General features: G+C 38.8%; 1 protein-coding gene across 2 annotated transcripts in view; it reads right to left on the bottom strand.

Moving 5' to 3' along the window:
- LOC139946584 (ubiquitin carboxyl-terminal hydrolase 24-like) overlaps positions 1-26,480 on the bottom strand; it is a 66,166-nt gene that overhangs the window by 29,320 nt on the left and 10,366 nt on the right. The window contains exons 7-31 of one of the 2 annotated variants that reach the window (XM_071944278.1): positions 26,249-26,407; positions 25,597-25,708; positions 23,996-24,099; positions 23,434-23,541; positions 21,900-22,157; positions 21,028-21,108; positions 20,240-20,389; positions 19,133-19,264; positions 18,009-18,197; positions 16,336-16,476; positions 14,996-15,162; positions 14,467-14,505; positions 10,630-10,807; positions 9,618-9,716; positions 9,080-9,184; positions 8,163-8,290; positions 7,496-7,580; positions 6,913-7,044; positions 6,039-6,235; positions 4,482-4,704; positions 3,651-3,819; positions 2,844-2,990; positions 1,524-1,693; positions 1,218-1,282; positions 104-165 (exon numbers count right to left, since the gene is read on the bottom strand). In XM_071944278.1, the coding sequence (XP_071800379.1) occupies positions 104-165; positions 1,218-1,282; positions 1,524-1,693; positions 2,844-2,990; positions 3,651-3,819; positions 4,482-4,704; positions 6,039-6,235; positions 6,913-7,044; positions 7,496-7,580; positions 8,163-8,290; positions 9,080-9,184; positions 9,618-9,716; positions 10,630-10,807; positions 14,467-14,505; positions 14,996-15,162; positions 16,336-16,476; positions 18,009-18,197; positions 19,133-19,264; positions 20,240-20,389; positions 21,028-21,108; positions 21,900-22,157; positions 23,434-23,541; positions 23,996-24,099; positions 25,597-25,708; positions 26,249-26,407 (3,400 nt within the window). The remainder of the gene's footprint in view (positions 1-103; positions 166-1,217; positions 1,283-1,523; positions 1,694-2,843; positions 2,991-3,650; positions 3,820-4,481; positions 4,705-6,038; positions 6,236-6,912; positions 7,045-7,495; positions 7,581-8,162; positions 8,291-9,079; positions 9,185-9,617; positions 9,717-10,629; positions 10,808-14,466; positions 14,506-14,995; positions 15,163-16,335; positions 16,477-18,008; positions 18,198-19,132; positions 19,265-20,239; positions 20,390-21,027; positions 21,109-21,899; positions 22,158-23,433; positions 23,542-23,995; positions 24,100-25,596; positions 25,709-26,248; positions 26,408-26,480) is intronic. The other variant, XM_071944279.1, reaches the window with a different exon arrangement.

The raw sequence follows: 26,480 nt of genomic DNA, 5'->3' as shown, positions 1-26,480 counted from the left end.
TAAGAGAAAATGAGTGGATCACAAAGTCGAAGCCCCTCTTCGATGAATCTGAACCCACATCTCATTTACTTGTTTGCAAACTTAATATTGTTTTCTTTCTTACTTGTAAGCTGCTCCAGAAGACGGCATCTTAACTCAAAGTACTGTGTACACTGCCCAAGGATCCTGGAATATAAGAGAGGAACGGGAAAGTCTCGGTCAAAACAATACAATACTAAATAATAATCGGATACTTTAAAAGTGTCCATTATTATTATTATTGTTAATATTATTATTATTGTTCCAGCTCTTCTATAGCGCATTTCCAAAAAAGTGATCAAAGCGCTTGGCAAACCAAAACAATAGCAATTATAATACACTAGAACAAATACGGATTGAGGTTGCGTTCGAAAGCAAAAACTGTTGGAGAGGATCTTATGGTATGAGGTAATGTGTTCCAGAGAGTTGACCCGAAAACACTGAGCGATCCATCGCCTATCCGTCTGCTACTCTTGGAATGGAAAGACGAGCAACGTCCCGGCTCGATCGCAGGCCTTCCCTAAAGTACATTTATAACGTACCAAGATTGTTGTTAAGAATGATTTCACCAGGCAAAGCAACCATAATGCAACACCTTGGACAGGGCCAAATTTCATAGAGCTGCTTAAGCATAAAAAGTAGAGCTTAAAGGCAGTGGACACTATTGGCGTTTGTCAAAGACCAGTCTTCACAGTTGGTGTATCTCAACATATGCATAAAATAACAAACCTGTGAAAATTTGAGCTCAACCGGTCATCGAAGTTGCGAGATAATAATGAAAGAAGAAAACACCCTTGTCCTACGAAGTTGCGTGCGTTTAGATGGTTGATTTCGAGACCTCGAGTTCTAAATCTGAGGTCTCAAAATTAAATTCGTGGAAAATTACTTCTATCTCGAAAACTATGGCACTTCAGCGGGAGCCGTTTCTCACAATGTTTTATACCATCAACCTCTCCCCATTACTCGTCACCAAGAAAGGTTTGATGCAAATAATTATTTTGAGTAATTACCAATAGTGTCCACTGCCTTAAACAGAATAAGGTAACCTGCTAAAATACCATTTGACACCTACAAAATGTAGCTGGTATCTTGCTTAGTTGTGCTTAGCAAAAAAATGTTAAGCAATATTTTTTGCTTAAGCAGCTCTATAAAATTTAGCCCAGGCATGGTATTTAAACAGACTTCTGATAACATCGTACCTTTGGTTGGTTCCCCTGACCAGGCAGCTAGATGTCCACAAAGGAACTGGTACCCTCAACAAAACCTATATTAATTCATATAATAAAAAAAAGGAAATAGGTTTTACCAGTTTGTTGTCTTAATAGTCGCAGGGTTGGGTTTGATGGGAAAATGTTACCTGGAGAAGGAAGTGTCTAGGGTGGAGGGTACGTATAGTCTCTTGGTTGGGCTGGGTTTGGTGAGAAATTGTTACCTGGAGAAGGAAGTGTCTAGGGTGGAGGGTACGTATAGTCTCTGGGTTGGGATGGGTTGATGGGAAATGTTACCTGGAGAAGGAAGTGTCTAGGGTGGAGGGTACGTATTGTCTCTGGGTTGACGCTGGTTGTGCTGAGTGTGAAGAACTGTTCCATGGCAGTTGATCTGACTTCACCGTGGGGACAGGCTAAGAGGATGTCGATGACAAAATCACCCATGGCTGCCATGTTGTAGAACGAGGCTGAAGGAAAGATGTGAAATGGAGGGAAAAGAATGAATGATTTTAATTCACGTGTGGAAGTAAGGACATGAAAATTTTGCAGAGTAAAGGAGCATTTCAAAGTGGGGGCATATTGTAGCAGAGCTGCCAATATTTGAACCTCAAAATCAAGGAGATTTTGTATAACAAATGGAAGGGCATTGGATTTGAGGCATTGCATGGTGAGGTATCAATATATATTTGGTTTGCGGTAAACACCATGTGTGTATCTACTTGCCAGGTAGAGTTTGTTCTTTAGAGAACCTGTCTTGCTTTATTATCTACTATCGTCGAGTAGATTTTTCGGAATCCGGTAGACTTCTCAGTTCTTCAAAGAACTGTCCTGCTTATTAACAACTACTTGTTAACTACTAAATGGAAAGCCCTCTCAAAAATAATAATAATAATAATAATAATTAAAACTTAAAAAGCGCCATCTATCTAAGACAAACAAAGAGAGTTACAAAACAAAAACAAAAATTACGAAGCTTGGAAAGAAATAAGGGTACATTGAATAAAAATGTTGAATTACATAAACGTGTTGGCAAAAATAAATGGTTAAAAACAGACAGAAAGTCAATCATAAGAAATTTTGAATAGGAAATTTTGAAAAGGTTGAAAATGTCCAGGGACGTTGTAGCTCGAATATGTAAAGGAAGAGAGTTCCAGAGTGTGGGTGCGGATACAGAAAAAGCATGAACGTCGTTGGAAGTGTTTGTTTTAGGGACAGTTAAATAAAGTTGGTTTGTAGAGCGAAGATTGCAAGTACATGTAGGTGTATATGGTGAGAGAATTTCTTAGAGATACATGTATGGAGGAGCCCTTCCATTCATAGCTTTCCAGGCGAGCAAAACAATTTTGAATTTAATTCTTTGACAGACTGGGAGCCAGTGAAGTTGTTTCAATACAGGTGTGATGTGATCATATTTACGTGTTTTAGATAATACGCAAGCAACAGCGTTCTGGACATTTTGAAGATTTGTGATAAGATTCTTGTTTATACCATAAAGCAAGGAGTTTCCATTATCAAGCCTGGATGTGATGAAAGCATGTATAAGGATAGAAGCAGACTTTTCGTTGAGGATTTTGCGAATGCTGTTAATATTTATAATATGGTAATATTGTTACTCACAAAGGTTGTGACTCCTGAGTTGCAAGCAGGCAATCAGTAGCTCCAGAGCTTCTCGAGCTATCATGGCGTCCTTGGTGGATACGTGCGTCGCTAAGAGACACACACCAGCATGAAGATTCTGACTGTCTACATCACTGCTGGAACTCCCTGTCAAAAGAGAAGAGAGTTGAACAAATTGGATTCAACTGGGTAAAACAAATTTCCTGTTGTCATTGAAATTTAAACAAAAAAACTTTTTTTAAAAGCAATACAATTTTTTCGTTAAATAATAATACCGGGTTCTTATTTAGCACCTCATCACACCCCTAGGAGCGTATTGAAACACTCCTAGTTTTTTTTTCCTGAAAGATTTTGAAGTTTATATGAGGCCTATTCCTTCATAGCACCATGTGATGGTTTACAAAGTGCTGTGGCGCAATATGCTGCCGATCAGACCAGGAACACCAGACGAACCCCTTCTCTTTTCAATAAGTGCACTGGGTTCTCTTACGTGCATTACACAACACACAGGTTCAACGGCTTTACGTCCCATCCGAAGGACAACGCAATACAGGTTTAGTGTCTTGCTTAAGGACACAAGTGTCACGACCAGGACTTGAACCCACACTCTAGTGATCAGAAACACCAGACCTTGAGTCCCATATTCTTATCTGCTGGGCCGTGACACGCCACTAAACAATTGAATATGTAAATCGGAAAACAAACAAAAATTCAAACTTTGTCAGGAATTTGAAGTGGAAGGATCCATGTAATACTGTTAATCCGACTGTAAAAATTGCTTGTTCAAGTGCAAGGAGATAAATTTACCTCCGCTGCTATGTCTGCTTCGTCTGTTGATCCCCATGGCGAATCCACCGAGGGAATTCTCTTTGATTTGATTGGCTGAGCTGGCTAGACGCAACTGGCCTGCAGCTGCTGCCCAACATACCCGCATTAGGCAGCCAATCATAGAAGAGAACTCAGATGTACTCATGGTCTGTGGGAGTGACAGAATAGAAAATAAACTTGAATCTGTAAATAATGGCAAAGTTTATAAACATTTTTAAAACACTGGAATTTTACACCCAAGGACATAAAATACTTAGCTCTCAAATATAACATACAGCATCTTGGACAATGATAAATATAACCATTCTATTTTTTATTTTTTCACAAATTTTGGGTTGTACAAAGAAAAATGGTCTGGAGAGGAATTTGAACCAATCGAGCAGACTAGCCCTATGTTAGCGGACTCCATAATTGTCAAGATCCTTGTTAGGCGAAGCGAATCAGACATACTGTCCGACGGATATCCAACAAAGACACCATCGAATTGTTATTTAACTACTTGTCCAGTCAGGGGTCGAAATTAAGTGTATTTTCATGGTAGTCAGCAGGGCTTGTAACCTAGAACTTGTAGTAGCTCACGTTTTGAGTTATGGCACAAATTGGTCACCGAAAGTATTTCATTTTACAATACCATCAGCACAGCTCATTATTGTTTATGATGTTGATTATTGCACTATTTTCCACTGGCCTGCAGGGCTATAACTATCGAACTGGAGAAATGAGTAGCCTGGCTGTAAATCTGGTAGTCCTGGGCTAGCGGCAATTTCGACCCCTTAAAATTCCTGGATTTATTTTGAGAGGAACCTTTACCTGTATGACAGCTATAGCCTTTGACGTCCCTTCCCGGTATGCGACATCGCCGCTGGCCTCCACGCTAGACATCCTCTCCACAAGACTCATCTTACGAGGTGATGTTCCAAAGCTCGATGATAAATTTCCTGACGAGGTATCGGCTGAAACCTCAGCTTGGCTCTCAGTGAGGGACAGATCACTTTCCATTACGTCAGTGGTGGTCTCTCCGCAGAGTAGGAATCTAGTGATAGCAATGAAAAACATCTTCAAAAGGTGTTTGGGTGTTTATAAATTTATTTTAAAAATCGTTGGATTTTTGATGGCGTGAGGACTTCAAAAACAAGTAAGCAGACAGGTTTAAAAAAATAATAATATTAACAACATGTTAACGTATTTCGTCATTGATGCAAGAAAACTACACATAGTAAGTTAAAGTAAGATGATATTGTAATTGTGAAGGAAGACATCCACCCTCATGCTGTAAAAAATATGGTCAATTGGGGCTTGCAATCCTCCACCACTTTACAAAGATGAATTTAGTTTTGAGATGGACAAAGACAAATTTACTCAAGCAGGATTTGAACCTGTACCTACAAATGGACAAAGTGGCGCTCCACCAACTGAGCCGTCTACATGTAGCGGTTGGTAGTCTCCTAAATTTGTCATGTCTTTGTTCAAGGTGGCCATTACGTGAATTTAGCATTAAAGACACTTAACACCTTCGGTAATTGTCAAAGACCAGTCTTCTCACTTGGTGTATCTCAACATATGCACAAAATAACAAACCTGTGAAAATTTGAACTCAATTGGTCGTTGAAGTTACAAGATAATAATGGCAGAAAAAACACCCTTGTCACACAAAGTTGTGTGCTTTCAGATGCTTGAAATCGAGACCTCAAAATCAAATTCTGAAGTTTTAAATTCAAATACTTTTGTGAGAAATAACTTCTTTCTCGAAAACGACTGTACTTCAGAGGGAGCAGTTTCTCACAATGTTTTACACTATCAACATCTCTCCATTGATCGCTAACGAGTAAGTTTTTATGCTAACAATTACTTTGAGCACTTACCAATAGTGTCCAGTGCCTTTAACCAACTCCCTGATCTCTACTCACCAGTATCACTGCAACTCTTATCAGCTGTTATCGGTCAAGTAATTGTTTTTAGAAAACGTTCACCCCGGAACCCACTTCCCAAAGGCCAGTGACCCTGACCCACAAGCCTACTACTGGGCCCAATTTCATAGAGCTGCTTAAGCAAAGAAATTTGCTTAAGCAGAAACATCCTTGCTTAGTAAAATCAGAGTAACGGCCAAGACTTAACCCAATTGTTATGCTAAGTAAACAACAGCTAAATACCAGTCACAAACAATATATATGGCATGAAATTTTGGCCAGTAACATGTGTAAAATAAGCAAGCTATTTTCGTGCTTAAGCAAATTATTTGCTTAAGCAGCTCTAAGAAATTGGCCCCTGGTGTCAATCAGCAGAAATGCTGAAGAGCACAAAGAAAGTCCTGCTGGGGTTTTTGGGGGTTTTTTTTTCTCAGGATGGGCAGTTTTGCCTTTAACTCACCTTGCTAAATGCAGGCATATGATATAGCATCCTCTGCGCGTCTCTTCATCCATATCCTGTGGTATAGATTCTCTTTGCAGTACGCTAATCACTAGACTCAGTCCACCAGCGTTCAGGAAGTTCTCTCGGAATGTCTGCGCGCTCATCTGCGTTGCTTTGTCCTCTTGAAGGGATGGGACTAGCCGACTGCTTAGAACCTTGAGGGAGTATGAGAAGGATGCACTGTTTAGAGATGATATTGAATTAAATGAAGAATATTGTTCTTTTTGATGTCAGACAACTCGATGGTTCGGACAGCTTAAAGATTTGGACAATTTGACGGTTGAGACAGCTCGACCGTCCGGACAACTGGACGATTCAGACAACTCAACTTTGAGACACCTCGAAGGATGACCAAGACAAGTCGATGGTTGAACGGTCGACCTCCGTTACTGACATGTTTACACAAATTTCCTGTAAATCCTCACCCTAACCCTAACCCTAACCCTAACCTTAACCCTCACCCCCCTCCCCTTCCCGGCCCTGTGCGCGCCCCACGCTGAGGCCCCTGTCAAGTTGTCTGAATGGTCGAGCCGTCTCAACTGTCGAGTTGTCCAAAAAAGTTGTTATAGAAAGGTAAACGAGTGCATAAAGATTACACAGTGTGCTTTCAGATAAGAATAAAAGGCTTCTGGCCAGAAGTCTTTTATTATTTTAGTGAAAATTATCCTCTTTCTCAAAAACTACGTTACTTCAGAGGGAGTCTTTTCTCAAAATGTTTTATTCTATCAACAGCTCTCCGTTGCTCGTTACCAAGTAAGATTTTATGCTAATATATATATTTTGAGTAATTACCAAACGTGTACAGTGCCTTTAAACTAGCCTTAACCCTTACCTCTAGATTATAGAGTAGCCTGAATGCGGACATGCTTTGTGAGTTAGTCTTGAAGAGGGAATCCAACGTGGCTTTGGTGGTTTCTTTAGGAGAACTGGAACCATCGCCCCAATCCACTGATGTTCCTTCACTCTGGGGTAAAAAACAAAACAAGAGTGAGGCTTTTACAAGAGTGAGGCTTTTATTGATATTTTAAAAAGTTCTTCTTCAATAAATTTGTAACTAAATATTTATAATAATAATATAAAGCATATGTATCCACCAATAAGGTGCTCGGTGTGCTTGAATGCTCAGCAACGACTCACCAAATAATACAGACATAAGGCCAATGATTTACAATCACAGAATCCCCATCCCCTTCCCTTCTACCCTAATTCTCCTTTATTTTTTAATCAGTAGATCTCCTCCAACCTTCAGTCACAGTCTGGAGTATGCACAGACATGATCATGTCAAAGTAAACTTTGTGGTCACCAGAGAAGAAATCTTTTCCAACAGAGAAAAAAGTCATTTGAGATCCTGCCCTGAAATTTGTTTTCACCTAGATTTGCCGACCCACCATATTTCTCAATCAACTTGACCTACCTGTCTGCATATTGAGTCTAAAGCTTCTTGTACAGTAGGGTCCGTTGGTATAAGCATGAGGAGATTGCGAACCCGCTCTGTTAACCTACAACAAAGATGCCAAATCAGTAAATCAATCAATCATAAATAAATAATGAGTCTAAAGCTTCTTGTACAGTAGGGTCCGTTGGTATAAGCATGAGAAGATTGCGAACCCGCTCTGTTAACCTACAACAAAGATGCCAAATCAGTAAATCAATCAATCAATCATAAATAAACTGCCCAAATCAAAGGTTTGCTCAAAGGCACCGAGGCACAGAAGAAATAAAGTCATTGATGGTAGGCCTCCTGAAACAAGTGGGCTTTCAGAAGTGACTTGAACATGTTGAAGGATGTTGTGTCCTAATAGAACTGATCTCTAGCGCATCCAGGACATTTGGCAAAATACTTTGAGAGCAATGCACATGTCAGAAATCACCGTCTTAACATAAATCTTGGTGCTTTGCCGTGGGCTCAATTTCACAAAGAGCTTAGATAGATGTGGGGAGGCGGGTCCATGGATCAGTTACAACTTTGCTTTTGTTTCTCCTCGCCCATTTGGAATTTATTTGTTATTGTCTTGCATCGTTGAAATGGCTGAATAAATAATAATAATAATAATCTTAGAAATCTTAAACAAAGTCCGAACCTTGACCCCTCGAGCTCTGCTAGCTGGTACAACATCTCAAAGACTTGACCTCCCATCGCCATGACAACGCCCGGTAACGACCTCTCCACTTCGGCCATGTAGGACTGTCTGCCAGTGAATGGTATACTCTGCAGAACGAAATCATTACAAACATTTTTAGAAAATATCAAGTCATGAAACGGTGTGACGTATTGATATAAAACAATATAAAGAAGAAAAGGAAAATGTCAAATTTTCAATTATGTGGTGAACTCATTTTCCAATAAATAGCAGGCCTTCAAAAGTTCCCCATAGACGTAAAGGTTCTCCAAAGGACATGACAGAAGTATGGCCTTGCCCTCAGCTCAAGGCTGTATACTCCCCAGGGAGCAGAGAAAGATTAAAGGAATGTTATTGACCCAATGACTAGGGCAATAATGTAAATGCGCATCGAGACGCTAATTGTGAAATGCGCTTTATAAGAGCTGGTTACAGGACTAATACTTTACAGACAGAGAAGGCAAACTGGTCCCCTTGAAACGCTCCAGTAGAAGTTTACACTGTCCTCATAGGGTGCCCTTTACCACAAAGAAAATGCCTTGGTGCCCTTGCCCGAGCGGTTAAGAGCACCGGATTCAAGCTCTGGTGTTTGATCAGCAGAGTGTGGGTTCGAATCCCGGTCGTGACACTTACTACATAAAATTGGGGAGGTAGTGCTTTCTGCTCTACCTGCCAGGCTTCGGACTGATGCTACCCAAGCCTACATCCGTATGGACTGTAAAAGGGGTAACCCTGTTTCAGCCCTAAGAGTAGGTGGCAACAGCCTCTGGAAAAAAATAATTGTAGCCCACACCTTGAAGTGAACTTCAGGCCTTGTGTGTCAGGCAACTTGCATAAAAAAAAAATATACATCTGTCTACCCTTCTACCTTCCCATACCTCATCCATTCTTGAAACGGTCGCTCCTAGCTGCTTCACGGTCAGCAACTGCTGATCTTCAAACTCTAGCTGCCTCAGTAGCTTTGGGTACTTGCTAGAAGTCAACTACAAAAACAAATAAACAATTCAAGATCTGAGATTCAAACTTCTGTTCAGCAGAGTGTGGGTTCGAGTCCCTGTCGAGTCCCTGTTTGAATTTTTCCTTGAATTCATGATCTTTCGGTTCAGGGACTTTCTCCACCGTTGCCCTCCCACTTTGGAACTCTCTTCCCAGCTACATCAGCTTTCAACAGAGCATAGAACAAATCAAAACTCAGATCAATCACATTTGTTTTCTTTTCCCTATTTTTAAGTTTAATCCTTTAAATGTAGTTTGCCTATTATTATAGTGTATTATTTGTTATTTTGTTGCTCTTTGCCTTTTTTTTTTGTAAAGCGCATTGGTATTTATTTCAGTTATGAAATGCGCTACATATACAAGAATTAGCTATTATTATTATTCTTACTATTATTATCAATGAACTTTTATTATTATTACCATTCTATCATTTGCAGCAATCTGGATGTTTTCAACTGTCGTTCTCATGCGATGGGCGATACGTTGACGAACACTCTGTAATGTCTCGTTTCCGTGACCCTGTACAAAGAAAAGACAAGTCCATAACTAACATGAAAGGAGTGTTAGTTGTTGATGACCAAAAAGTCTGCACCAAGGCTCAAAACCCCCGTTCACACAGCTCAGCAACCTTACAAAGACAATGTTGATCACCCTGATCTCAAAAAGTTACCAAATCGGGGCACTACCATGTCAAAATCCAGCAATTTTGCAACTTAAAGGCAGTGGACACTATTGGTAATTACTCAAAATAATTATTAGCATAAAACCTTTCTTGGTGACGAGTAATGGGGAGAGGTTGATGGTATAAACCTTTGTGAGAAACGGTACCCTCTGAAGTTACATAGTTTTCGAGAAAGAAGTAATTTTTCACGAATTTGATTTCGAGACCTCAGATTTAGAACTTGAGGTCTCGAAATCAACCATCTAAACGCTCACAACTTCATGTGACAAGGGTGTTTTCTTCTTTCATTAATATCTCGCAACTTTGATGACCGATTGAGCTCAAATTTTCACAGGTTTGTTATTTTATGCATATGTTGAGATACACCAAGTGAGAAAACTGGTCTTTGACAATTACCAATAGTGTCTACTGCCTTTAAAGACTACATCACGACTGACTGCTAGCTACGACCCGGCTACGCTTATTTTGTGCATTTTCACAAAGAATGCAGCATTCCAACCGTGGAGATCCAAACCCGAGCATGAAAGCCACTCTCATGGGGATCCTCCCACGTTTGGCTCGCTACTGGCCACGCTCTCGGCCACTTTTCCATCGTAGTAGAAGTGGCGTCTATGTGTGACGGGGTTAGTAGGAGGCATGTTGAAATCGTTTAGTGCTCGATATGTGGCACGGTGTGGCATTCACGAAGCTGCTCATTTATGAAATACATGTAGAGAAGAAGATGTAGAAGTCTTGATGTTCTAAACTCACCACGAGGACAAAGTCATACTTTGGTGAGTCGCATGTGACTTGCATCGTGATGGGGTGACCCTGATAGGAGGCACCGTGAGGTAGGATTGTACGGGGGGAGAGGTGCTGATCCTCAACCGTGGTGATGTACGTCTCTGCAAGCTTCAGGAGGCGTTCAATTACCAACAATTTCGCTGACCTGTTGGTGGGAAAAAAAAAGTAGATAGACTTTCCATAATCATGTTTCAAGGAGTATGTGGGGGTGAATAGTAGGTGTCCGTACATGAGGTTCCCACATTAATCACTAAATCAGGTACATTGTACATGTGTGTGAGGTACATGCACATGTGAGGTACATGCACATGTAAAGTACAATGTACATGAATGTATGTGAGGTACACACATGTGAGGTATACATGCACATGTGAAGTACATTGTAAATGTGTGTGAGGTATGCAAATGTGAGGTGTATACATGTATGTACATGTGTGTGTGAGGTATAATGTACATTACAAGTACATGTGAGGTATGTAGATGTGTGTGTGTGTGTATGGGTAGGTATCCACATTCAAACCGGGGATCTATAACAAAAGGGAAAATGGGTCCAGGGTGGCTATCACAAAGAAAATCATTGTGGTCCCCGGTTGCTCTCACAAAGAGTTGAACAAAGGAGGGTCCCTGATTGCAGGTGTTTACGCACTGTGTGTGTGTGTGTGTGAGGTACATTACAAGTACATGTGAGGTACATGTAGATGTGAGGTACAAGTTAGTTGTACAAGAGGTATGCAAATGTACATGTGAAGTTCATGTGAGTTACTTGCAAGGTACATGTACATCACACTGATAAGGTCATTCCACCATAATTTTGTTTAGGGTTAGATATAATGCAAAAGAACCAATGTTAATCCATCACCTCAAGAATTGCTTGTGCAGCAAAAGGTTTTGGGGTTTCATCCTCAAACATGTTTCGGATTAATGTGTGTTTTTGGTTAATGTCATTAGTCACCTCAAAAAATGTGTGTTGTTGGGAGTGGAGGGGAGAATACAACAAACACCACCCTGAACTTGTTAATATGAGGTACACCTCGGGAGTTGGGTTTTCAAGGATTTTGGTGCCTTTTCAAAATGTCCATAGATTTACATTAAACGTACAGGGTTTGAAGATAATGATAGAGGAAAGCTTCCCTTCAAATATTACTTACTAAAATGCTGTAGTTTTTGAGAAATGAGTAAACAATGTCATGAAAATACGTTTGTAAATGCTTAAAATAATTTTCAATAACATTGTTTTACTCATTTCCCAAAAACTACAGCACCTCAGCACGTAATATTTTCAGGGAAGCTTTCAACTATCATTATCTTCAAACTGTGTAAGTTTAGTGTAAATCTGTGGACATTGTGTTTTTTGTCCTACAAAAGTTACATAGATCCTTTAAGGGATAGAGTCTAACCCCCAAGAGGGCCCACCACTCGGTATGCAAATCTAAACTCCTACTAAAATTACTCCAGTGCATGTACTTGAAAAACAAAAACAATGGTGTACAATGGCGGCAGTCGAGTATACACAAGTTCAAAGCTTACTGCCGAAACTTTATTTCGGTGACAAGTATAACCTTCATAAAGGTCGTTTTAAGGTTGCGTGGCGTGTTGTAACCAATAGGAATGCTTTATACACAATCCCTAAATTGGTCTAAATTAGAGTTAAAACCACTTGCTTTTCCATTTAAGCAATTACTTCAACCCCACTAAAATTATGCCATGCAAATTTGTAATTGGAAAATTGGAAAAAGAAAAAGAAAAAATGACAAAGCTTTAAGTAAGTACAGTGTCTTAAATTGTTTCTATGGCACAATTTCACATGAGGAATTCAGCCAATTATAAGCATGCCTGACAACTTTAGGACACCTCAAAGGCAAAGTAAACCTTTGGTTTTCGGAAACATTCAGTTGTTTTAAAGACACTGGACACTATTGGTAATTGTCAAAGACTAGCCTTTACAATTGGTGTATCTTAACATACGCATAAAATAACAAACCTGTGAAAATTTGAGCTCAATCGGTCGTCGAAGTTGGAGATAATAATGAGAGAAAAAAAACAACCTTGTCACACGAAGTTGCGTGCTTTCAGATGTTTGATGTGGAAAATTACTTCTTTCTCGAAAACTACGTCACTTCAGAGGGAGCCGTTTCTCACAATGTTTTATACTATCAACAGCTCCCCATTACTCATTGCCAAGTACGGTTTTATGCTAATAATTATTTTGAGTAATTACCAATAGTGTCCACTGCCTTTAACCCTATATAAATGTAGATGAATACAGTCAAACCTGTGAAAGTTTCATTTCAAGACATTTCAATTTAAAAAATTATTTATTTGGTCCTAGATACAAAATGTCAACAAAATGTAAACAAAAAAAGTTGCAATTGTGATGCAATGAAAGTTGCTGTTGAAAGCACCCTCAGTCAGTCGAAAACACAGTTGTACACAAAACTTTAAAGCAAAAATTAACCGAACAAACTGCCAAACAAATCATACTTTAATGGCGTCTTTGATGACAAAAAGTTGACAAAATATTACAAACAAAAGGTTAATAAGACCATCAGACGCCTGCTAAAAAACAACCTTGTTTAGGAAGATCAGGGGCTGTTAATAAACCAACAACAGACTGTGCAAGTCTAGCCTATATTCAAACATTTGAAGTGAATGTTTTTGTTTCCGGCATATGTTGAAAGCAATCTATGCAGAAACACAAGCAGGGTGGTTTTCTTTTTAAAAACTGTGGGGCATTCTAGACCAAAACTGTAAAAGTTTTGCCGAAGCACGCTGAACTGAAAAGAGGGCCCAAGAATGAATTTGTTTTTACTTGGATGTTTCTGGCTCTATTGTGCAATCTGGAGCACTTTTAAATGTTTCTTTTTTCCTTTGCGATTTTTTTTCCTTTGCGATTTTTTTTAATTTTTTTTTATCATCAATTAAATACAAAAATACAAAAACACAAACAAATATTTATCTTTGCTTCCATTAAATTAAAGAAATTATTCTTGTTGCAGATCGGCACTAAATTTGGCCAATGTGTTAGCTTGAACCCACACACGGTATTGAAAGATGTTTAAAGACACTGGACACTATTGGTAATTGTCAAAGACCAGTCTTCTCACTTGGTGTATCTCAAAATATGCATGAAACAACAAACCTGTGAAAATTTGAGCTCAAGTGGTCGTCGAAGTTGCGAGATAAAAACGCAAGAAAAAACACCCTTGTCACACGAAGTTGTGTGCTGTCAGATGTTTGATTTTGAGACCTCAAATTCTACATCCGAGGTGTCAAAATCAAATTCGTGGAAAATTACTTCTTTCTCGAAAACTACGTCACTTCAGAGGGAGCCGTTTCTCACAATGTTTTATACTATCAACCTCTCCGGTTTTATGCTATCAACAGTTTTTAGTAATAACCGATAGTGTCCACTGCCTTTAAATACACACAAGATTTGCACAGTCCTTAGGTTACACACAAGGCTGGACAAAACATCAAAAGCCTAGTTTGCAACATTCCAGAGCCTCTACATATTTCACTTCTAAGTTCACCATGTGGACTTCTTGAAAATGACAACTTCACTTCCACATTTTTTATTTATTTTTATTTTGTGGAGGGGGAAACTAAACCTTGTTGGCATGCAAAAGGGACTGTTGTTTTCCCGTGGCAACCTCAGGTTTACCACGTATCGACCTGCAAATTGCGCATATTGGCCCAAGATGCTAGTTTGTGCATGGGGGAGATTCCTGGAAATGGTCAGGTCATTCATGTCATTTAGGGAACACTTGAGGGTGTCAAATTTGTGTTGTGTTTTTCGGTTCTTACCTGTCACTTGGTTTGGTTAACGCAATAACTGGTTGCTTTCTTTGGACAGGTAAACAAATTAAGGGAGGAATTGTTATAAATCAGGGGGGAATGAAAGTATCACAAAAATATTTCTTAAAAATTTTTTAAAAAGATTGGTTCTGAGTGGGAATTTTTGTTCTCCCATTTTTGTAATCAAAGGCAAAATTCACTGAGCAGATTTCATGAAGCCTGTAAGCAAAAAAATTGTTAACTAAAGCAGAAACTATTAATTTGGGTTTTTACACATATACACTCATGTGTGTTAGCACTGTATACTCAGTACTAACTGATTTCTGTGAAAAAAAATCACAGGCATCAATTCAGAATGTTTTTTTTATACATCCTGACAGGGGACTGAGTCAAGTCTAAAACAGATAAACTGTACACACATCCCCCAACAGGGAACTGGGTCAAGTCTAAATCATAACAACTGCACACATATCTCCGACAGGCCACTGAGTCAAGTCTAAATCAGAACTGTCTTTAAGGAAACAAATGAACGTCTCACCTGGAGGGACTTGGTAGAGTGGCGACCTCCGGCACGGTGGCAGCAGTCAGAGTCTTAGTTGCCTGGGATATGACAAATGCTATTGCCGTACCTCCGATAGTGATGGAGGCCAGCTCTAACCTCCTGTAGCACTCAGCTATAAAGGACTTGTGTAGGGCCACGGGGTCCTGTTGACAATAAAATAATAATACACGACATTTATTAGGTGCTTAATACGGTTGTTTCTAAGCGCATATTCAGTATAGTCCTGCAAAGTATGTGGGACTTCATTTGAATTATAAGACCTACTCCTTGAACAAAGCACCATGTAAAAGTTTACAAGGTCCTGTAGCAGCCAGGGCTGAGAATGTATCAAAAATGAAAAATTTTGAAATATGGAGAGAAATTTTCATTTGGTGTGGAGACGAGTCCTTTCATTTTACTTTCATTTAATTTGTTCTGATTGTGAAGCCAATGAAAACTCAGAAAAGCGAACTTAATCACTGTACTACTAGCCACGAACCAAATGGAGAGTAGAACTACAAGGAAGAAAGTTTCGTATAGATGTGGGAGGACACCCAATCCACTTAGTGGCCCTGGGCCCAATTTCATAGAGCTGCTTAGCACAAAAATTTGCTTAGCATGAAATTTCTTCCAGTGGTAAAAGCAGGATTACCAACCAAATTTCCATTTGTTGCATATTACTTGTTACAGGTATTCAGCTGTTGTTTGCTTATCCTGAAAATCACGTGGAAATTTGGTTGGTAGTCCTGTTTTTATCAAGGCAAAAAATCTCATGCTAAGCAAATTTTTATGCTTAGCAGCTCTATGAAATTGGGCCCTGGTGTGATTTGAACCTGGGTCCTAGAGGTGGAAGGCAAGGAAAGATACCACTACACCAACCCGACCATGTTACATGTTAAAGGAACACGTTGCCTTGGATCGGACGACTTGGTCAAAACAAAAGCGTTTGTAACCGTTTTTTATAAAATGCATATGGTTGGAAAGATGTTTTAAAAGTAGAATACAATGATCCACACAAGTTTGCCTCGAAATTGCAAGGTTTTCCTTCTACTGTGCGAACTAACATGGTTGGCCATTTATGGGAGTCAAAATTTTGACCCCCATAAATGGCCGACGTGTTAGTCGACGAGGTAAAAGGAAAACCACGCAATTTCGAGGCATGTTTGTGTGGATCATTGTATTCTACTTTTACAACATCTTTCTACTCATATGCATTTTATAAAAAAACGGTTACAAACGCTTTTCAAAGACCAACTCGACCGATCCAAGGCAACGTGTTCCTTTAAACCACTTTACTTCTTACCCACTATACCCCATCTATTCCCCCCGCCTCATACCTTCTTAAGTTTGGGCGACAAGTTGGTATAGCACATCTTCATCAGGTGTCTAATGGCCTGATCGGCAATTTCTTCTGAGGTCGTCTCCAGAGCAATCTGCCACATGAAGTCAAGGCCGTACAGCTCAAGCTTCTCAACAACCTTCACAAAAAGTTATCCAAAAATTAATACAATAAAAGAGAGTTAAAGGGTATATGTACTTTTTCCCAACAAAAAACACAATGTCCACAGATATACATTAAACTTACAGTTTGAAGATTATGATAGTAGAAAGCTTCCCATGAAATTTAACTTACTGAGGTGCTGTAGTTTTTGAGAAATGAGTAAAAGCAATAATTTTCGTCTCAGTTTTAGCATGTAAAAACATATTAACCAGTTATGCTATGGTTTTGGTATAATATCATAACTGGTTAAGGGAATATTAAATGCTAAAATAGTTTTGGTCTCATGAGACCAAAACTATTTTGCGACTTGTTTTACTCATTTCTCAAAAACTACACAACCTTAGTTAGTAATATTTGAAGGGAAGCTTTCCACTATCATTATCTTCAAACCCTGTAAGTTTAATGTAAATCTATGGACATTTTGAAAAAGTACCTGAATCCTTTAAATGATGAGAGGGTTTGATGTGGTAGCGTACACATATGAATGATATGGGGGATATTCTAAAGGCTTCACACAGCTCCTGTATGTATAAAAATCAAGTCAAAATGTAGAAGTGCCATATTATAAGAATGTATCTGCACACACATCATGTCATGGGAAGTCAACCACTGTGAATGTCGGCTTAATCACATCCTCATTCAATTGTTTGTTTATTTTTGCTGTCCTTACTTTTTATTGGTTTTTTTTCTGTTGTCGCAACACTCTTCTGTGATTTTTATGTTTTTTGCGCTTTTCTGAGTCTTTTGCTCTGTTACTTTATATTAGGGGTCTTGTGTCATTTGTGCAATTTAATGTTTTCTGTGTTGTATAGTCGAATTATATTTAACTATCTTTTAATTGCATTCACTGTAAAATTGTAAATTTAAGACAGCAATTCAGTTTTTAACTGCCAGTGTCTTTTTTAAATATTGTTGAATAAATAAACCATTAATAATAATTAATAATGTCATTGAGTGCACGTGTGCAACTTTCACACCTGATAAAATAAAGACTATTTTGAGAATGAAGTGCATGTTTGACTAATTGACGTTCGCAGCTTATTGTTATGGCAAATAATAGAGTGTAGAGTGTCATGGCCGAGTGGTTAAGAGCATCGAATTCAAGTTCTGGTGCGAATTCACCGGAGTGTGGGTTCGAATCCCGGTCGTGACACTTGTGACCTTGAGCAAGATACTTTACTATAATTGCTTCTCTTCACCCAGGGGTACAAATGGGTACCTGCGAGGGTAGTGGTTGATATTGTGAATGAAAAAGCCCTTGGAGCGATATAAACTGTTGCCCAGGTTGTATACTCCCAAGGGAGCTGAGAAACATTAAAAAGGGATGTTATTGGCCCTATGACCAGGGCACTAATGTAAAGCGCATTGATACGGTTATTGTGAAATGCACTATATAAGAATTGGTTATTATTATTAAATCACAAGCCAATTATTGAAGATCATTATTGATTGTGTTTGTATATTTTGTTTTGAGCACTTGTTTGGTCTAATCTCATGCTCTAAACTTACCAGACCGGAGGAGGTTTTCTTCAGGCAATGGTTGTTCATATTAATGGATTCAAAGAACGGTTTGACACACTCGAAGCCCGTCGGTGAGAGGGTGGTCGGGTCCAGCTTCAGGAGTTTCTCCTTGAAGAGTTGCATCTGGGTCTCGGGTTCTAGATCCGTCAGACCAATGCGGAACCACTCAAAGCAGGTCTGCAGAAAGAAAGAAAAAAAAATGAAGAGGAAAATATCAACTTTTTATTATTATTGGTTTATTAAAGTTGCGCCGTTCCTGAGCGGCTAAGGGCACCCAACTCAAGCTACCCAACTACAATTGCTTCTTGTCACCTAGGGGTAATCAGGTACCTGTGAGGGCAGAGATTGTTGATGTTAATGATTAACAACCTGTGCACAATTTTGGCTGTGGGTGCTGCATACTTGGTTTAAAATGTATTTATTATTTTTATGAACATGAATAACACAGGGTTCTTATAAAGCGCTTTGGATGTATCAAAGCGCTCAGTATTTTTTTCCCTGCAAGGAATGTTGAGCTACGATTTGAAAGATGAGACCTATTCTTGTATAGAACCATGTCGTGGTTTACAAGGTACTATGGCACAATATGCCGCCAATCATACAAGAACATTGGGTCAAACCCCTACTCTTTGTGATAAGTGCACTTCACTCTTTTACGTGATAAAACACAACACAGAAGACCAACAGCTTTGCGTCCCACCCAAAGGACACAACAATTATGGGCTTGCTTAAGGACACAAGTGTCACGACTGGGGACTGGAACCCACACTCTCCTGATCAGAAACACAAGAGCTTGAATCTGTGCTCTTATCGGCTCGGCTACGACATGTTACAACATGTACCAAGCCAAACAGACAAGATCTAACAGATAGGTAAGAAGGAAATTTTGTCTGAAAAAAATCCCAGTCAAATTCTCAAATGAAGACAGATTCTTTCAAGATGGTCTTGTCTATGGACCCTCTGTACCAACGCCTGCCACACCTGATACTGTCTGCCACAATCACCATTTTGAAAGTTAAGTTGCAGTATTGAAAATTCAAAACACAGGGACACTGTCTCCCAAAATGGCGCACCAAGCTTACTACGATGACTACGTCAAGTGAACTAATTACCTCTTTGTCTAATTCACAGGCATCTGGGTTGGCAACTAGACAGTCCCATATATCTCGAGCTCGATGCCAGTGAAGATAGAGCGCCCCCTCTTGGAGAATAAAGGCCAGGAACCTTAGATGCACATCCACATACTGAGGACAAAAAAGTATTATGAGTTTTTACAGATCATGTAATTTTTATTTTATTTAAGGGGTTGGGTACTTTTATTACGTCCGCAAACATGTTCAACTTACACGGTTTACAGATAATGACGGTAGAAATCTTCCCTTAAAATTTTACTTGCCGAGGTGCTGTGACTTTTTGAGGAAAGAGTAAAACAATTTCACAAAAATAAATTTTGTCTCAGTTAAAATAAATTTTGTCTCACTGAGACAACAATTATTTTAGCATGTACATGCTCATTTACACAACTCTCCTGAAAACATTGCTCTGTGATTTTAACTCTTTTTTTTCTTAAAATCTTGAGGCCTAAGGAAGCTGAAACTTCTACAGGTAAATTATGTTACATAAATATTCATTCACAGTGAGTATGGATTTATGTCATGGCCAAATAACTTGATCTGCATCAAAACCCTTTAAACACACTGCCGTCGATTTCACAAAACTCTTCCTAACTTAAGACTAATCTTATGACTTAAGACAAGTCCCAACACTGCACTGTAACATGCAGACCTTAAGATTAATCCTAAGTTAGGACGAGTTACTCGTCCCAACTCGAGACAAGACGAGTCCTAACTCTTTGTGAAATCGACCCCAGGACACCTTGGTATATGTCAAAGCCCAGTCTTCTCACTTGGCATATCTCAACATATGCAAAAAATAACAAACCAGGAAAATTTGAACTCAATTGGTCATTGATGTTGCAAGATAATAATGGAAAGAAAATGCCCTTGTCACACAAAAATGTGTGCTTTACGAAATCAAATTCTCAAAATTAAATTCAAATGTTTAAAAACTACGTTACTTCAGAGGGAGCTATTTCTCACAATATGTTATACTATCAACAGCTCTCCGTTGATCATTAACATGTACGTTTTTTTCTGCTAACAATGAATTTGAGTAATTACCAACAGTAATAGATTTATAATAAATAAATAACAACAGACCTCTTCATGCGAGTATCTTCCATCCATCATAGTTTGAGGTTCTAAGGGAATGCCTTCTAATGACGACACGGCCATCTTGTGATACTTCAGAAGACTCTGCGTTGTTAACTTGATGATATCATAGGTTCTGTTCAGCTCCTGGGGCAAACCCTGTCCAAAACAAAAAAAGAATGTAGCCGTTAGTTACTCCAGTCTTTTAACAAATGGACGGCCTGGAAAACTCGGAAGATGAGGTGTTTTTGTTTTTTGTTTTTACCCGCAGTAAACCTAGAAAATTGGCATCGCTTGTTAACTGCACTCATACAACCTCTGCCTTACCATAGGTGACTTTAGTCCACTATTTTCATTTTATAACATATGCAATGGAGAGAAACAGATCCCAGTGCCATCTGACTGCTTGTCAAAACAAAATATTTAATCTTTTTTTTATGAAAGATTGCCAAACATAACCAGGCCGATCAGCAAATTCAAGATGATGGCTACATTTAACTGATTTGGGCCATCGACCCAAATCAACTGCCACTAGTGGCACGTTGCAACCTACTCCTGGCATCCATAAGGATGTAGACTTGGGTATCATCCACTAGCAGCCTGGCTGGTAGAGCAAAATGCAATATCCTATCAACTTCTTATGCAGCAATTATGATTTCAAGGGCACAACTGTCATGAGCGGATATCAAATCCACATTTTGCAGCTGCCAATACTGACAACGCCATTGCCTCCACTAAAATTGTTTCGGGAAACATTGAAATGAGGTCAATTAAAGCAATTGAGGAAACCTACTGACCTTGTCTTTGGTATAGCTCTGCTTTGTGATGCCCTTGGTGATTGAATGCAACTGCCTCAATGCAGGGACGACCAACAAACCCTGTAATGCAAAAACATTGAGATTTACTACATGTACATGAATAGGATTTGAGAAATTGCATAGTGAGGTATCAATATATATTTGGTTTGTGGTAACACCATGCGTGTATCTACTTGCCAGGTAGAGTTGTTCTTAGGGAACTGTCTTGCTTTATTCTACTGCTGCGGAGTAGACAATCGGAGGTTCGGGAGACTTCTCAGTTCTGAAAAGAACTGTCCTGCTTTTTAACTATTACCAGGGCGGATGGTATAGAAAATAGACTGGACTACTACTTTAGCTTATAGGATTGTAATTAACTGTACTGCCGCAGACTCAGTTCTGAATTGGTCTCAATGTTTCGACTAGCTTGCTCTAGTCATCGTCAAGAGATAACGTTGTAATGGCAGACTGTGGGGGACTTTATGGAGGATATATCATCGAAGTAGGCCGCCCACTTGCACAGGTCAGAAGAGGGCTGCTAATTGGTCCATGTTTAAAATAATGATTGGTTTTTATAACACTTGAATCCGTCACTCGGTGACCCTAATGGCGCTCCAGTATTCAGCGGAGCTACATTTTTACAGTATGAAACATATGTTTATTTATACATGTATACCACAAATCCTTCACTAAAAATTGGGGCATCTTGAGTATTTTTTGAACTTTGAGATCGGGGCAGTTCATGGGAAATCAATGCAAACAGGCTTCAATAAACATAAGAATTTAACCTCCCCCAATTTTTTGTTTAAATAAGTAAATAAATCATAAATTATGGGGTAAAATTGTCAAGGATGGCTGTCCATAACTCCTACCTTCTTTATATCTCCTACACATTTACTGATGTATTTCTGTTTGACCGTCATGTTCACTGTGAAGGAATCACTGAGAATGACCAACTGCTCGTCCAGAGCGTGCTGCAGATGGGGCGTGGCGATACCAGCCAGATGCGCCAAGTCCCAGAGTAGCTCCAGGACCTTGCAAGTGGTCTTGGCGTTGCGCGCTTCGCGGCCGATACGGCCAATCAAACTGAGGAGCTTCTCTTGGATGCGGTCATTCTCCCCCGTCCAGGCCTGGTTCATAAAAAAAAATTACAAAATAAAAGACATTAACAATTAGTTTGAACATAGCGCATTTTGCAGTCAACGAATCAATGCGGTATACATTAGTGGCCTGGTCATTGGGCAAATAACATTCCTGTAATCTTTCTCAGCGCCCTATACAGCCCCGGGATGCCGTGGTGCTCCGAAAGGCTTTTTCAAACACAATATCAACCTCTACCCTTGCAGGTACCATTTATACCCCTGGGTGAAGAGAATCAATTATTGGAAAGCATCTTGATCAAGGACTCAAGTGTCCTGACTGTGATTTCAACCCACACCCCGATAATCAAACAAACAGAACTTTGATTTGATGTGCAAAACTACTAAGCCATGAAACCCTATGAGTACCATTTTAATCTTTGCATGGTTAATAATGATAATGATAATGATAATGATAATGATAATGATAATGATAATGATAATGATAATGATAATGATAATGATAATGATAATGATAATGATAATGATAATGATAATGATAATGATAATGATAATGATAATGATAATGATAATGATAATGATAATGATAATGATAATGATAATGATAATGATAATGATAATGATAATGATAATGATAATGATAATGATAATGATAATGATAATGATAATGATAATGATAATGATAATGATAATGATAATGATAATGATAATGATAATGATAATGATAATGATAATGATAATGATAATGATAATGATAATGATAATGATAATGATAATGATAATGATAATGATAATGATAATGATAATGATAATGATAATGATAATGATAATGATAATGATAATGATAATGATAATGATAATGATAATGATAATGATAATGATAATGATAATGATAATGATAATGATAATGATAATGATAATGATAATGATAATGATAATGATAATGATAATGATAATGATAATGATAATGATAATGATAATGATAATGATAATGATAATGATAATGATAATGATAATGATAATAATAATAATAAGACTTGTAATGTGCACATATCCACCCTACTGGGTGTTCAAGGTGTGGTTGAAACACATCATCATCATCATCATCATCAGTTCAACTCTCATCACACTAAAAAAAAACATGCCACACATAGCTGTCATGATCTAAGCTGCAGAGGTTAACTCAGCATCACAACGCAACTGGTCCACGTTGGTTAATGTCTGCCCACCTCGAGAGGCTACTTCATGTGTAGAGACACAATCTAGAATGAAGTTTGTCTTTGAATTGTGGTGGCCCCAAACTTACCTTCTGTATGAGACAGAACAGATGCTCCAGCTGCTCGGAGCTAAACTTGACTGCAGCAGCGGCCATTATAGAATGCATGTTCTCCACCACAGTCAATGGCTGATCATTCTGCAAAGAGAAACAAAAAACGAAATCAATACAAAGTCTACTTGTAACCAGCTCACAAAAAACACCCCAAAACATTTGCTAGCAACAATTCCTTCCAAGACTAGAATTAAACTTTTGAATTTAGTAGTAAAAATTTCAACACTTAAGCCTGGTTCGTACTTCCTGCAAATGCGAATGCATTACGAATTTTGTTGTCAAAATTCGCATTCGCATTCCCAGGAAGTATGAACCGGGCTTTAGAGTGAAATTATTGAAGGCATGCAACTGCAGTTTGTAAAATAATCCCCAAATCGGAGACAAACAAGAGAGTTCCAGGCGCAGAAAGACTTTCTATCTGTTTTGTCAACTTTTAATGACACAGCTGAGAAACCAAAAACTGTGAAAAACAGTTGCATGCCCATTATTGAAGAAAAATTGTTGAGAAAACAGTGACTTTTCCAGAGAGTTTCCTTACCTGCATATTCCACATCCCAGTGAGCTCATCGAGGGACAGCTTTGTTCCCAGAAAGACCACGATACCTTTCAGTCTCTCACAGTACTGGGATTGATCAATGTTACCTGCAGAGTTTAAGGTTGAAAGTAAACATTTTAGATACACTGAACTGTTTTCACCATTTATTACTAACTGTATAATAACAATAATAACAATAATAACAGTAACAGTAACAGTAACAGTAACAGTAACAGTAACAGTAACAGTAACAGTAACAGTAACAGTAACAGTAACAGTAACAGTAACAGTAACAGTAACAGTAACAGTAACAGTAACAGTAACAGTAATAGTAATAATAATAATAATAATAATAATAATAATAATAATAATAATAATAATAATAATAATAATAATAATAATAATAATAATAATAATAATAATAATAATAATAATAATAATAATAATAATAATAATAATAATAATAATTAATAATAATAATAGTAATAATAATAATAATAATAATAATAATAATAATAATAATAATAATAATTAATAATAATAATAGTAATAATAATAATAATAATAATAGTAATGAAACATGTAGTTAGTTTTTATATAGCCCTTTTTACGTCCGAAGGGCATCCCAAAGCACTTCACATTAGTACCCCTGGTCACTGGGCCTTAAATCATTCCTTAAACCATCTCAGCTCCCTGGGGAGTATACAGCCTTGTGCAACAAATATGCACTACTTGGCTAAATCAATCACAAGAACCATCTCTGCCCTCACAGGTACCGTTTTACCCTTGGGTGGAGAGAAGCAATTAAAGTGTCTTGCTCAGGGACACAAGTGTCACGGCCGGGATTATGCTGAACAGAAGCACCAGAGCTTGAGTTTGGTGCTTGTATCCGTTCCGCCGGGACATCCTGCCCAACAGAATCTTGCCACTAAATCCCACAGGACACTGTAGGAGCACACCATGTGGTTTGGGTGTGTATAGACAGATTCACACAAACTAAATAGTGCCCTAGTAATGCGCCTGCATACATGTATACCTCATTTCAAAGTGACTTATTGCCTTGTTGCCCTTTGAAATGTGCTACTACAAACTGCTGTTTCCCTCTATGCTGCCCTCTACTAAGGAAAAAACCTTACCCCCACAAAACAAAAGTATCAGACCTAGGCCCAATTTCATAGAGCTGCTGAAACATAAAAAAACATGCTAAGCACAACAAAATAATGCTTACCAGAATAAGTTTACCAGCCAAAATGCCATGTCACATGTTCAATTTGTGACTGGTATCCTGCTCATTTCTACTTAGCCCCAAAAATGTAAGGCAATATTTCTGCTTAAGCAGCTATATGATGTTGGTCCCTGCACAATGCTGCCAAATAATAGCAATGGACCGATCCGGCCTGTCGCGTTCACCCATTTTACCAATCACAGCAGTGATTGTGGTCGGACAAACTCGGTCATGCGTGCGCGTATATTTGGCACGCGCGGCAGAATCGTGCAGAATGCCATTGGGAGTGCTTGTACACGTGTCTTGCTCATGTGCGCGGTGGGCGGAGCTTAGTGGAAAGCCGGAACGATCCATAACCAAACAACAAAGGATGAAGTACCTTCAAGAGCGATTGACAGAACCTTCTTTTCAACCAACCAATCTAAGATGACGTCTTCTTGGATCGCATTACGATTGCTCCTCGCTGAAGAATCTTCAATCAGTTTAGTTATCTGTCCATAGAAAAATGCATACATTAACAGAAATAATATGTATAGTCTTTTAAAGCGCACGTATCTCCCGATGATGAACTCAAGGCGCTTATAGGACAGAAACATTTAAAGCCCGGTTCATACTTCCTGCGAATGCGAATGCGATACGAATGTTGACGTCACAAATTCGCAACGAAATTTACACTGAGTTGAGTCTAGTTCAGCTCACTTGCAAATTTGGCTGCGAAAGGAGGGTTGTGACGTCAACTTCACGTCAATTTCGCTTCGCATTCGCAGGAATTGATAATTGCTTCAAAAATACCAGGAACAGTTTATCCATTCTGAATTGCGTGATATAATCTTGGGATATAATCACAGATAAAAGTGTCTAAACATAGGCGTGGTCACGCAAGCTTACACGTAGCGGAAATTTATGCATAACGCATTCAATATACGACCACTACCCTGTCGGTTTTAAATGACCGCTTAAGACCTCGTCGCCAACTCTTTCATTCCCTTACCCATACTGTAAGTAGTTATTTTATGTATGAAAGTCAGTACCTCCTTGAGGCTGTTCATCTTGGCGTTGAAGTGAGGTGACTTCAGCATCCTTAGAGCAATGTCCAGCCTCAGGTCATCCACTTCCTTCACATCCTCCGTCCAGAAGTTCAGACAAAGGAGCTTCATGGTAGAGAGTAGATCCGAGACGCTGCCAGCTTTCTGAAAAGTCAGAACAGAAAACACTGGCATGAATAGTCTGTACTGGCTGAGCGGTTAAAGGAACACGTTGCCT

The sequence above is a fragment of the Asterias amurensis genome, chromosome 13, assembly GCF_032118995.1.
Source record: "Asterias amurensis chromosome 13, ASM3211899v1".
NCBI lineage: Eukaryota > Metazoa > Echinodermata > Asteroidea > Forcipulatida > Asteriidae > Asterias > Asterias amurensis.
Note: the sequence above shows the minus strand (reverse complement) of the source record. Positions and strands in the feature narration are given on the sequence as shown.